At 43.1% G+C, this 13,063-nt stretch overlaps 1 protein-coding gene across 1 annotated transcript; it reads left to right on the forward strand.

Moving 5' to 3' along the window:
* The first annotated feature begins 1,974 nt into the window (after positions 1 to 1,974).
* Positions 1,975 to 10,200, forward strand: MRPS33 (mitochondrial ribosomal protein S33). The gene is made up of 3 exons (XM_045855794.1): positions 1,975 to 2,055; positions 6,333 to 6,574; positions 9,768 to 10,200. Exons 2-3 carry the CDS (start codon positions 6,360 to 6,362, stop codon positions 9,871 to 9,873), a joined length of 321 nt encoding a protein of 106 aa, XP_045711750.1. The 5' UTR covers positions 1,975 to 2,055; positions 6,333 to 6,359; the 3' UTR covers positions 9,874 to 10,200.
* Positions 10,201 to 13,063: the final 2,863 nt, after the last annotated feature.

Raw genomic sequence — 13,063 nt, forward strand, 5'->3', positions numbered from 1 at the left:
GTGCAAGTGAGTCCACTGAGGTCTAGGAGTCAACTAGAAGTCAACATCCGCAGGACATTAAGTTGACGTTAAGTTTTATTCTGTTGTGTTACTTTGCCCACCCTAATATTCAAATTTTCCCATTGGTCAGTGAGTGACCAATTTCCAGATTGGAGTGATGTGACCCCCAAGTCAATGAAGCTTGGAGGAGTCAGACAACTGATTCTGCCCTAGAGGCTCTGCAGGGAGCATGCCCTGTCAACACCTTGGCAACACCTTGGCCCAGGGCTACTTCCCTTAAAGGATTTTATTTATTTTTAGTAAGGGGGAAGAGAGGGAAAAAGAGAGAAACATCAATGTGTGGTTGCCTTTCCCAGGCCCCGAACTGGAAACCATGCCGGCAACCCAGGCATGTGCCCTGACTGGGAATCGAACTGGCGACCCTTTGGTTCACAGGCCAGCACTGAATCCACTAAGCCACACCAGCCAGAGCTTATTTCAAGCCAAAAAGTTTGTGGTATTTGGTTACAGCAGGCTCAGAAAACGAATTAACTTGACTTAAAGAAGGTCACAGTGCAAAGTGCCCAGAGTACATGGCCACCTATAACTTTATACCTTGCTATTTTTCAAGAAAGAGTTATGATTAAAAAAAAAACAAAACTTTTTTTAAAAGTGCTATGGTAGTATACAGAGATTCACAAACATACTAACACAAATAATAACTAGGTGAAAAACTGAAGACATATACAAAATAGAGCCCACAACAAAGTTTATGCAAATATACATATAATAGTTGTTGCCATGAGTCCACTGCAAATTTGGCTTTAAACTTTCTAACAGCCAATATACAAAGGAAGCCTCCTTGTTTACATGATTCAGTGGCCATTAAAATAAAAGCAAGCCAACTCTCAGAAATACAAAAGAGAAGGTGAAATTTCTACCCAGAAGAGTTTTGGGGGCTGAGCAATGCAAAATAAGATGAGGGGTATTCGTTATACCATGTACTAATACAACTGTAGTAAACTTCTTACACCAGACCCAAGTTTCTGTGGCTAATAGTACCCCATAGAATAACAACATGTCAGAACTTAACTTGATTCAAGAAAATTCTATAGCACAGATTGGTGTCAAAACATAACATTCTATACAAGAGAAGTGCGTGTCAATAGAATACATTTTACGTATATATACGGCTCACTGCGATTTTCCTTATTTCTCGGGTACCTTTTAGAGTATTTATGAAAGGTCTTGAATAATACTCAGAAAAGCAGTGCCCTCAAACTATCACCCATTCAATAAATGTTTCATACAATGTCTACGGAGGTGGCTTGCTTGAGAGTAGACTTAGTATGGAAAGAAATACTCAACCAGTTTCTACTATCTGCCAACTAGGGCTGGGGAACTGTTGAGGAGTCAGATGAATATCCCATCCCTATTCCCGAAAAAGCATCCAGGCCGACGGGGGAGAGGGACACACGTAGGGCTCCAAACAGTGCCCCTAAGCCAGCAAGGGGGTATCAAGAACGGCTTCCTGCAGATGATACTAATCGCCTATTGGAGGATGAGTATGTAGATGGGCGGAAGGAAAGATGTATGGAACCACCCAACGTGGTTCAGAACACTCTTCAGCCCCTAGAATCTAGGAGTGCCCTAGGATACGTCAAGGCCCCGGGTGGATAAAAAGGAGAAAGAAAACACCCAGAAAGAGTTAGAAAGAAAACAAGAAAGGGCATTTTATCCTCCACAAGACGCACACACAACCACTGCTTCAGAGGTTTGCGGGGCAGCTGTGTATCCATTTCCAACAAAATAACAGTCAGCGAACCTTGCAGGATCTTATACAAAAGTGAGTCTTTCCCCCTGAACCACCATCTTCTCAGTCCTCCGCACACCCAGAGGCGCCAGCCTCACTGTGCGGTCGCTAGTACTTCCGGGTCTTCCAGCAGGGAGCCCCTCTAGTCCCCAAGCGTTCGTTTCTCTACTGCTCTCCGCCGCCGTTACAGGCGTGAGTTGGAGCCGGGTTAGGGGCGGGTCTTCCGGCAAAAGGGCGCGTGGGGGGAAGGAGGTCACCACTAGGTAAGGCAGTCCGTGTCTTTCGCGGGGGTCTGTGGTATGGCGTGGGCGGTGGCCGTAGATGTCCTGCGGGCGTGCACGACCTTGTAGGGTCGCCGAGAACTGGACGAGTCCATTTCATTAGGAAGCAGCTTGGAGGTTTCGCCGGTATCATACAATCAACTGGACCTTTTCCTGCGTGAATTGGGGGATTTTCCAAACGAGGGGCAGTAGCGTAGTTCCCTCTCCCGCGCAGTCACTGTCTTCCTGTTTAGGAACTTTTCAAGCCTCAGTTTCTGTGCTCACCAGAGGGCTTTATGCACCGTAGCTTGGTGTGGGGCATGCAGATTAATTTTGTTCCAGTTTAAGAAAAATATAATAAAGTGATAACGTAAATAAAATTATCTAAATACCTTGTCTATTCATTATCAGATGACTTGACCCTAATCCTTCCATCACTGGCAGGCACGATCCAGTCAGTTGAGGGGTTTGGCGTGTTCTCGTTGAACTGAGTAACTTTAGATCTATATTCAGAGCCGTTTGTGCCTCTATACCATCCGGTAAAATAATCGGTACAGGGCTTTAAAAATAGTCAAGCCTTGCGTTTAGATTGCTTTCCTGTGAAACGCGTGTGTACAGTGTGCGTGAGTTCCTTGAGGCCTGGCGATTATTAGGGCAGGCACTGTGCCAGGCATTTTACACGTCAGCCTCAAGATGCAGGAGGTAGTGTAACTGTCCTCATGGACAAATGAGAAAACGAAGGCAAAGGCTACAATACTACTACTACTACTACTACAAACCTCACATGGCCATCAAAGAGCAGAGACAAAATTCCAAACACATTTTCTGCACCAAAGCTGGTGTGCCCCTCTGACCACTGGTTTTGGAGAACCGAGAAAGCTCTCTCCCCAGCAGGATTTACACACACCTACACTCACATTTCAGTGTACATTTTTAACGTTCCGTGGGATTCACCACACTGGATATCCAGGTGAAGAACGCTTGCACTTTTCAAAGAAAAAAGCAAACCTAATCTAAAGCCAATATTGAAATAAACAGTAAGCCTGACCTTGTAAGTGCTTCAGACCCATCAGAAAGATCAAAAGAAATTCGCCCTTTTATGCCAAGGTCAAAACGTGGGAATTTTCTTGTGTGTGCTTAATATGTTTGAGTAATTTGTTTTTGCTTAGCATTTTCAACTACAGTACATTTTTTTTCATGATACTGATTTTTTAGTTCACATTGAAAGAAAATGATTTAATTCTACCCATTAGAATGGATTCATGTGAAAAAAATTTACGTGTCTAATTGACATGTAAATTATTTGCCTTTTACTTTCATGCCTTTAACAGAGTCCTCATAATTTTTTTTTAAAGATAACATTGAAAGAATCTGTAAAGAGGCCTACCAGGATCCTGAAAAGTCCTAAGTAAGGCTTTCGAACTTTCTTTAAAATTTAAAGTTAGTAAAAAAGTGGCAGTTTGCCGGTCTTAGAACCAGTATTTATGGAAAGCAGAACTGATTAGCTTTTTTAGCCTGTATGAAAAAAAAAAGAACATCAGAACATCAATCTCCTGTGCCATTCTTATTCAGACATGTGCTGTGTGGAGGGAGACTACAGAGCAGTAACTGGTAATTATAAGCATTTTCAGTTTCCTTCTATTTATCAAGTGCTTCTTTGTTTCTACTACATTCCCTTTCTCCGTCATAAAAGTTTTAGGACTTGGATTTTGTGATATAACCATGTTCCAGTGGGTTCTAATGAGACCTTATGATGTATGAGGCTATGTGTCCCAGTAATGTGCTACATTCATTCTAAAGTGGGCATGGACATAACTTAGCATCCTGTGATGGCTTCAGTGACCACTGTCTTAATAAGTCCCTTCCTGCTTGTTATCTGTCATGTTACCAAGCTACTGGTCCCCTCCCCCATTCCTCTGGCTGTTGGTCTTTGTAAGTAAGGATATTATCCTAGAGAGGTACAGGTCTAACTTCATAGAGTCTCTCTCTCTCTTTTGCATGATTAATTAAGGACAGGAATAAACAAATCTGTCTGATAGAACATAAGCACCAACTTACCAACAGATTTAGATTTTTTTTTTAAGGAATGCCATTTACTGGGTGCCACTGCCTTATTTCTCACAGTAGTCCTGTGAGCTTTGTTATCCTAAAAGGAAACTCAGATTGGGAGAGAACAGGTTCAGGATAACCTAACTAATGGTTCCTAGGCCACCTTACAAAGAACTGATTGTGAAAAGAGCATGCAATTGCAACAGAAATCTATTCTGATGCCATAACAGTGATTAAGCAAAGCAAAGTTGATTAAGAAAGCTTTTTTTTTCCTCTGATGTTTGGAAAAGCATAGCTTTAAAGGGAGGAAGCAGAGAAAAGATAAAGCATGCAAAGAAACTATAACTCTGAAGGCAACTACTGGACATTTGCAAGGCCTTTGGAGGTTTAAAGCACTGATTTGTTAAGTATTTTCTATTCATACATTAAGCCAGCCATTTTCAACCTTTTTTATCTCAGTACACGTAAACTAATTACTAAAGGTCTGTGGCACACTAAAAAAAAATACATTTTTGCCAATCTGACAAAAAATAGGTACAATTTTGATTCATTCACACCACATGGTTATTGTTGTGATGGCTGTTGTCATTTTTTTCTTTGACAATCTAAAGGAAAATGTGTCAGTGCCCCTGACTAAACAGTCAAGTATTGCATGTTTTAAAAATTCTTGCAGCCTATCAGTTGGAAATCACTGCATTAAACAATTAATGACTTTGTTCCTCATTGATAAAAATAGTACCCCATCCCCATCCACATAATGGAGCAAGTGTTGGGAGTGAAGTGAATCTGGGAACCCAGCTCACTGAAAGGAGAAGGAAAAAAGAAAGAGCAAGACTTGCACAGACCCAGGTTTGGGGGGCAGGGGGAAGGCAGAGACCTTGGATCTGACACTTCTCCCATTGCTGGCCTTCAGGTGGCACTATTAGCCCAAGTTTGCTTGGTTGGTTTCAGAATGGTAAGTGGGTTGAGACTGACAATTCAGAAGGTGGTTTGAGGCCAGCCTCTGCGCTTTGAGTGCATCTTACCATGGACATGAAATACTCCTTAATTAAGACACTAGTTCATGTATTATTTGTTGTTGTTTTTTTCTTACATGAGCTATTTTGAAATTTACTTGGCATCATTCCTGTTGAGGAGGGGTTTTTGTATAGTTCTCCCACTGGTTTTCCAAGATAGGTTTATGACTTTTTTTTGTTTGGAGATCCACTCCTTTTTAATCTCAACTGAACTACCCCCCAGGATGGTCTCTTAGCAAATTCTCATCTCACTGTGTACAAAAATGTCACGTAACTTAGCATATTCTGCCAGTAGTTACCCCTACATTTTAACTGGAATGACATAAGATAGTTATTCCACCAACAACATTCTTGATTTTTATGTATAACCTACATAGTTTTTGATATATAGTAGCTGTAATTTCTGTATATTACAGATATCATTTGTATACCTATTTCAACATTCTGTACCTCTGAAGGAAAAATTACTGTTTTCAGCTAATAAGATCTTAGCTAGTTTGCATCAAAGTAAAATATATGAGATGGAAGATAGGACAAGTAGCATCACAATTCATAAGTGCCCTCTATTCAGGAATAAGACCAATCTTTTGAGCTCTTCATGTTATTTCCATAAGACTACTGTCTCTGTTTGTTTTTCCCAAATGGCTCTCAGTCTCTAGGCAGATTTCAGTCCAGCAACCTAGAGGCTAAATGACCTCATCACTCATTAGCAGTTCTCAGCCATCTGGAGCCCTTGAGGAGATCCGTGTTCAAAGGGCTGATAATAAAGACAACAGCATAATTATTTCTCTGCCGTGATTAAACCTTCAGATGGCAAGCAGTCAGCATATTTATTCTGCAGACTGCTTAGGTGGGTGTTTTCTGAAGGTATAATGACGCTGGGGTAGGAAAACTTGTTCCTCTACCCTTACCTAGCCTACGAATAGGTAAACTGACCATCAGTAAATAACCTATTGAAATCACAGAACAGTTCATTGTAGAAAGGGCAGTAGAGCCAAGGAGCCATAGTGCACACCAAATGTAAAAACTGCAAATGTAAAACATGCAAAGGGAAACAGCCCCTTGTACTGTGGATATTTCTCGACCCCAAGGCACATCCGGCCCGCAACATGAACTGGTCCGCACGTAACTTGCTGCATTTTGATTTTCTAAGGTGCTCATTCGGTAACCTGGGTGTTTCTTACAATAACCTGGTTGTCTTCTCCTTTTCTGTAGGGACTCCTGCTCCTCGGTGCCCCAGAAATGTCACCGCTCTCAGAATATGCCTTGCGCATGTCTCGTCTGAGTGCCCGGCTCTTTGGGGAGGTCGCCAGGCCTACGGATTCCAAATCCATGAAAGTGGTGAAACTGTTCAGTGAGCAGCCTTTGGCCAAGAGGAAGGAGACCTACGACTGGTACCCAAATCACAACACTTACTTTGCACTCATGGGGATACTGCGTTTTTATGGCCTCTACAGGTAATGACACAAACAAACAAAAAACAACAACCACAAAAAACCAAAGAGCAACCTTTAAGAGATCTTTGTAGTAGATCAGAAAAAGAAAAAAAAATAGCCTTTCTATCTTCATAGTTTTGTGGATCTTCTAATAGTGCCCAGGTAGTTCAAAAGGTACAGTTTGAGGGTCAAAGCTTTCAGAGTATCCATAATCAGCGTACCAAAGATAAAAGGAAGCATGCAGTTATTGGAAGACACATGTTAACTAGGACTGTAATGTGACTTACCATTGACCAGACACTGAGCCGCACAGAGATGTCCAATCAGCGAGGGCACTCTGGGCAGACGCAGAGGAAACCGGTCTAAACACTGAGCAGGTTCCTGACAGTCAGGTGGAAAGAGTCCCTGCCCGGCGCCCATTTGCCCCCCAGCCGGCAAGGGGAAGCCACCTTTCTTTCCTGCGGGCAGTTTCGTTGGCATTCTTACTGCCTTCCACCCTCTCCTGGATTTTTAGTTGGTACCCTTTTCGATATACTGACATGGCCTAAGTAAGCTGTAGTTCACTGTTAACAATAATGTATAATAGATACTAGAATAGAATAATAAGTAATACTAAGAATAGTAGGCTCTTGCAATTGTATGCTTGAGTATGTATAGGAAGTAGGAGCTTAGGACTATATACAACTCTGCACAAAAAACAGATCAAAGAGTTATATGATCATTTTCTTTAAAAAAAAAGTCTTGCCTAACAATCTAATACATGAACATTACAAAAGAATTCAAATAGTGCATAACTGTTTAAAGTTAAAGTGCCTGCTTCTAAAGTTTAACATGTTTTTAATTGGACTTCTGTTAGGGCAACAAAACAAATTAATTTGGGACTGTTCACTCTGGTATAATAAAATTACTAGTTCATCTCAGGTAGCTAAAGATTTGCCCATTCATTTATCCAACGAATATTTTTTAAGTAGCTGCCATGTGTGGGCACTTAACATGGGCACAGGGGAGCAGCAGTGAACAACATACAATAGGTTTTCTTAGTTAATATATTATTAGAGATTATAATCCATGACACATTTTCAGTTTCTGGAATCGCTTTTGGGGCAGTTTCCCTTGCCATTTGTCTGGGCTCAGAAGATAAAAAATGAACTGTATTATGGCCCAAAAGAAAATACCGCTGGAAAGCAGATCTCCTAAGTAGGAAATTATAACCCATGACAAAATCACATTCAGCTATTTTAATGTACCTGTTTGCTGCCACTTTCTTTTTGTTTGGGGGGAAAAAAGCCATGATTATCTTTGGGGACTGGGGAAAAAACACTTTAGTGATCCGTGGGAAAGCAATTATTTTCATGTGTTTGGTTATGGCAAACAGGCCCTTGAAAGCAAGGCCTGCTGTGGCATCCGGCAGGATGAAACTAGACAACCTCCAGTGAAGAAAATATTAATTACCCCAAGACCTGCCAGGGGAAGGAAGCACAGGCGCTCAAAAGCAGTGGCCCATTTAGTCCAGCAGGTACTTGGGCCATTTTGTCAACAGAGGCAAAGATCCCTGACTTTGGAGCTTTCTTTCTGGCTGGAAGTAGATGGAAATGAGGGAGAGAGGGTGCTCGAGGGGGGGAAACACAGTAAATAAGTAAATTATTTATGGTGTGTTACAAAGCTGGATATCCACGGGAAGAAAAAGAGCAGAGCAGGCTGGGCAGGATCAAGGATGCTGGCAGGCGCTTGGTGGGCGGGGAGCGGACGGGTCACAGTGTTAAACAGGACTGTCAGGGCTCGCTTCACTGTGAAGTTGAGGTGGTGAGTGAGCCCAGTGAGACCTGAGGAAGAGCTTTCGTGGCAGGGGCAAGAGCACAGCAAAGGCCCTGAGGCCAACGCACACCCAGTGTGACCCAGGAGCAGCACAGTGGTGGGTCCCCGGGCAGACATGAATGGCTCTGAGGACCACGGGCGGACTCTGGCTTCTGCTCTGGGTGAAATGGGGAGCCGTTTGTAGGGTTCTCAACAGAGGGGTAACATGATGTGACTTATATTTTGGAAGAGTTACTCTAGTCACTCTGTTGAGAACAGATTATTTGAGGCAATCATAGCTAATCCCAACGAGGTCTGTTGTACCCATCATGTCCGTGGACTGAAGCAGCATACCTATAAAACCACTCTTTTAAAACAGCCTAGGGAGTTAAAAGTTGGCCAGCAAACCCCACTCTCACATTTAATGGACATGCCAGTATTGTCCATACTTTACAGATGAAGAGATGAAGATTCAGAAAGGGAAGTTCACTTATCCAAGGTCGCACAGCTACTAAATGGTGGAGCTGTGATTTGAACCCAGGTTCGAATGGGTTCCAGAGCTTACATATTTAAATATCAACCCTGGCTGGTGTGGCTCAGTGGACTGAGTGCCAGCCTGCAAACCAAAGGGTCACCGGTTCGATCCCCAGTCAGGGCACATGACTGGGTTGCAGCCCAGGTCCCCAGTAGGGGATGCTCGACAGGCAACCACACATTGATGTTTCTCTCCCTCTCTTTCTCCCTCCCTTCCCCTCTCTAAAAATAAATAAAATCTTTAAAAAATAAAATGAAATAAATACCACACTGTTCTTTAGGTATTTGATGTTAGAATGCAGACATTTTTATGCACTCTAGGCGGGCTTCATCTTACACCCATCCAGTAGTGTCCAGTAGTCCTGGCTGCCTTGGTCCCCAGAGTACCCGTCTTTTGATTTGGCTTCCACCTGCCTTTCCCCTGCAGCTCTCTGGTGTGAATTACCTGCTGCCATTAAGGAGGCTTCTGCCACACTGTTCCCCCTTGTCATAGTTGCTTCTTCCTGGGGATTTGGGGGTCTCCATGCAGCTACTAAAGTTTTTACCCAGTTTCTGCCCCTCTCAGAGTTTTGTCTTCGTGTTATAAGGAAATTTTGGGTCATCATTAGTGTCGTATCATAGTTACATAGGTTTACATGGCTGGCCTAGGAATTAACTGCTATTTGTGACATTGTTTCTGTGAGGGAGAACTGTGACTTAGAAATGCACTTTGGAACACAGTACAACTGTATGTTGGGGACTCCCTGTCCTTTCTGCTCACCAAGCTGAGTGTATGCTTTGTAGAAGCCAAGGATTAATTATCAGAACCACCGTAGGAGACACTGCTGCATTGGTGTAGTTTTGCAGTCTTTAAAAATACTGGCTTATTCTTTCTTTCTCCATTCAGAGATGAGCATCAGGACTTCAAGGATGAGCAGTTGCGTCTGAAGAAGCTTCGTGGAAAGGGGAAGCCAAAGAAAGGAGAAGGGAAAAGAACAGCAAAAAAGAAGTAGCGTTGGGCAATGCAGAGAGGAAGCTTCCTCCTTGGTGACTAAGAGCAGGAGAAAAAGTGTTTATTGTCTTCCCCCACGTGGGAGGAGTGGAAGCTTGTATTTGGAGGAACACAGTCATCTCCATGCTGAAGTCCGACCTGGTTAAATTGCGACTGGTTTCTTGAACACATTCTAATTCTGCAAAATTATTTTGGCTTTGGTTTTGTAATCCGAGGTTTACCTCTAAAGAAAAGAATGCATAAGTTATTGTTGAATTGCTTGTCCGGGGTGAGAGTGGGATGGTGGGGAAGTGGAAGGGAAACATTAAACAAGCACCCTGTAGTCTCATTGCTCCCTCTTGCTTCCCTCCATAACCCTGAAGTCTTTCATCTCTGGCTGTTCAGCCACTTGTCTCCACCACCAAGTTCACAAAGTTTATGTGCCTCTCCACCCACTCCCTTGAGAATATCTAGTAAGATATGTGGGCTAAAAGGCTGTACCTGGTAAGAGAGGACTGAGTATCTGCTGTACACAAGGTACTGGGACCCTGCTAACACTGTGATTAGCAAGAGAGACAGTCCCTACCTGGCAGGACTTTCAGTACTGTGGGAGAGACTAATATCAGCTAATTACATAAACACATTGTATTAAGTGCTACAAAGGAGAGATCCAGACTTCTAGGAGAGGGTGGGTGGATTGACCCAGAGAGAGAACAGGAGGTCCAGACCTCAGTAGGGCGTTGGAAGGCCTCCCTGAAGAGATGATGTGGGATGATGATAACAGTGAGGCAGAAGACAGTGGCCGGAAAAGTGAAGCACCGAGACACCTGCAGGTGTGTCCAGCGTTTTGGCATCTCTGGGCCCCCCCTGGAAGAAGAGATGTCTGGGCCACACAGTAAATACATTGCAACACATAATCACAAAGGAAAAAAAAAAACCTTATAATGTTTTGAGTAAATCTACAATTTTGTGTTGGGCTGCATTCATAGCCATCCTGAGCTGCATGCAGCCCACAGGCCACAGTTTGGACACCCTTGAACCTAAGGTAAGTCCTGTTCAAGGGATTGCAAAAAGACCACTGACTAGTACTGGTTGGTCATAAGGAAATAGAGGCCAGATCATGAAGAGCCTTTTGCAAGTTCTGCGAAAAAGCTTGGCCTTCCCCAGAGATCGGAGTGTGTGAGATGTCTTCTCTGCGAGATGGCCGTTGTGTACATTGAGTAGCTGGCTGCTCGTTTTACTGTGTGCTAGCGAGGAAACTGGTGAGGCCGTGAGAGCTTCTCTGATTGTTTTCCCAAGAGTTGCTCTGAAGATCTCTAGTAAATTTTTCTTTTTTTAAGTATGATAAAAAAAAATCTACCATCTTAACCATTTAACCCCTGTTTCTGCCTCTCAGAAGAAAGCACAGTGCACAGGCAAGAGAATATACAGCAGCTACGGTTTCCTTCCCTGCAACTTGAGAAGTATTGGCAGTAACTTTCCTGTGAATAATTCCTGAACCAATAAGAATCCCCCTACATATGTTTAGATAAATGATATTTTCGAAAGATAAATAATGCAGGTGGTATGGCCAGGGTCTATATTATAGTCAATAGAAACTACAAAAATTAGATGGTTTGTATCTGATAGACATGAATTCCCACAGAAGGCTGAGACGCTGTAAGTCTTCCTTGACCGCCTGCCACGTGCCTCACAGGCTAGCTGTGGAAGGCACAGCTGAGTAGACTTTCTTGTAAAATAGTGTGAATGAGCATGTGCGTGTTGTAAAATGTTGACAAGGTCTCAGGGATCTGCTCGGGAAGGCGCAGGCGCTCTCTTGGCCAGCGTATCTGAGCCCGGTGGGTGGATGCCTGCCCCAGGACACTGGGCTGAGAAACAGGCCCGCTGGTGCAGAACCTCCCAGCGGGTGTTCTGGTCGACGTCATCTCCAACTTTTGGAGAAGGCCTAAATTACCAGAACTTAGGAGAATTAACGTGTCACTTTAAAGAGAGTAACTATACTAGATACCAATAGCTAACCTGAGTCAGAAAACTGAATTGGTGGGTGGTTCCCTGATGGGCCGGAGCCTGCAGAGTGCCTGAGCGCGGTTTCACAGGAAGCTCATAGACCGCTCCTCAGTAGGTCAGAGTGCCACTCACCCTGCTACGAGCCAGAAACTAAAGCTAAAATACATGCACATGAGCTATGCCCTAAAACCAACTGATAGAGGAAACACTGTGTGTGACTCAGTATAGCTGGTACTGAACCTGCAGCAGGTGAAGAGTAGGAGACAAAATGAAGGGTTAACTCCTGGCACAGTGGAAGCAAATGACCAGTGACCCAGGGTTAATACGAGGACTAACTGCAATTGGAGGAGAAAAACCTTTAGCTGCAGGTGCAGGCTAGTCAGATTTAATTGAAGTTCTCTTGTCAAGACCAAAACTATTTGTTTTCCCTCTAGTGTGTGGTATTTTGTGTGCATGGAGGATTTTCCCCTTGATTTCAATGGCATAATAAAAAGAGGCTGGGCTTTGGATTCAAAAGTCATGAACTTGTGACAGAGTTCTACTTACTGGCTATGTGACCCTATGTCACTTGTCTTCTCTGAACCTGTTTTTGCCTCTGTAAAATCATGGTAATAGCCCTGGCTGGTGTAGCTCAGTGGATTGAGCATGGGCTGCGAACCAAAGTGTCGCAGGTTCGATTCCCAGTCAGGGTACATGCCTGGGTTGCAGGCCATGACCCCCAGCAACCGCACACTGATGTTTCTCGCTCTCTCCCTCCCTTCCCTCTCTAAAAATAAATAAATAAAATCTTAAAAAAAAATTTTAAAAATCATGGTAATACACTTCTCTGGATTAATGAAATATTAACATATTTGTGAAAAAAACTAAATTGTAAGAGATTAATCCAATATTTTTACATAGTTATTTGTATAACTATAAAAATTGGCTGTGTCTTACTAGCAGATTTTCCAATACAGTGTTGACAAATATCTGCTGAAAATACAAAGTTCTCTACATTCACATGCATCATGGTAGGTTCAGGAAGAAGCAGGTGGGAGATTAATTTTATTATGTACAGAATCATGGGTGCCAGGCACTCATTTTTTTAAAAGCACCATGCAGTCCTGGCCAGGAATCTCAGTTGATTAGAGCGTTGTCCCATACACCAAGGTCCCAGGTTTGATCCCCAGTCAGAGCACGAACAGGAAACAGCCAGTGACTGCATA

This window comes from Phyllostomus hastatus, unplaced genomic scaffold, assembly GCF_019186645.2.
Source record: "Phyllostomus hastatus isolate PE091 unplaced genomic scaffold, TTU_PhHast_1.1 phas_scaffold_114, whole genome shotgun sequence".
Lineage (NCBI taxonomy): Eukaryota > Metazoa > Chordata > Mammalia > Chiroptera > Phyllostomidae > Phyllostomus > Phyllostomus hastatus.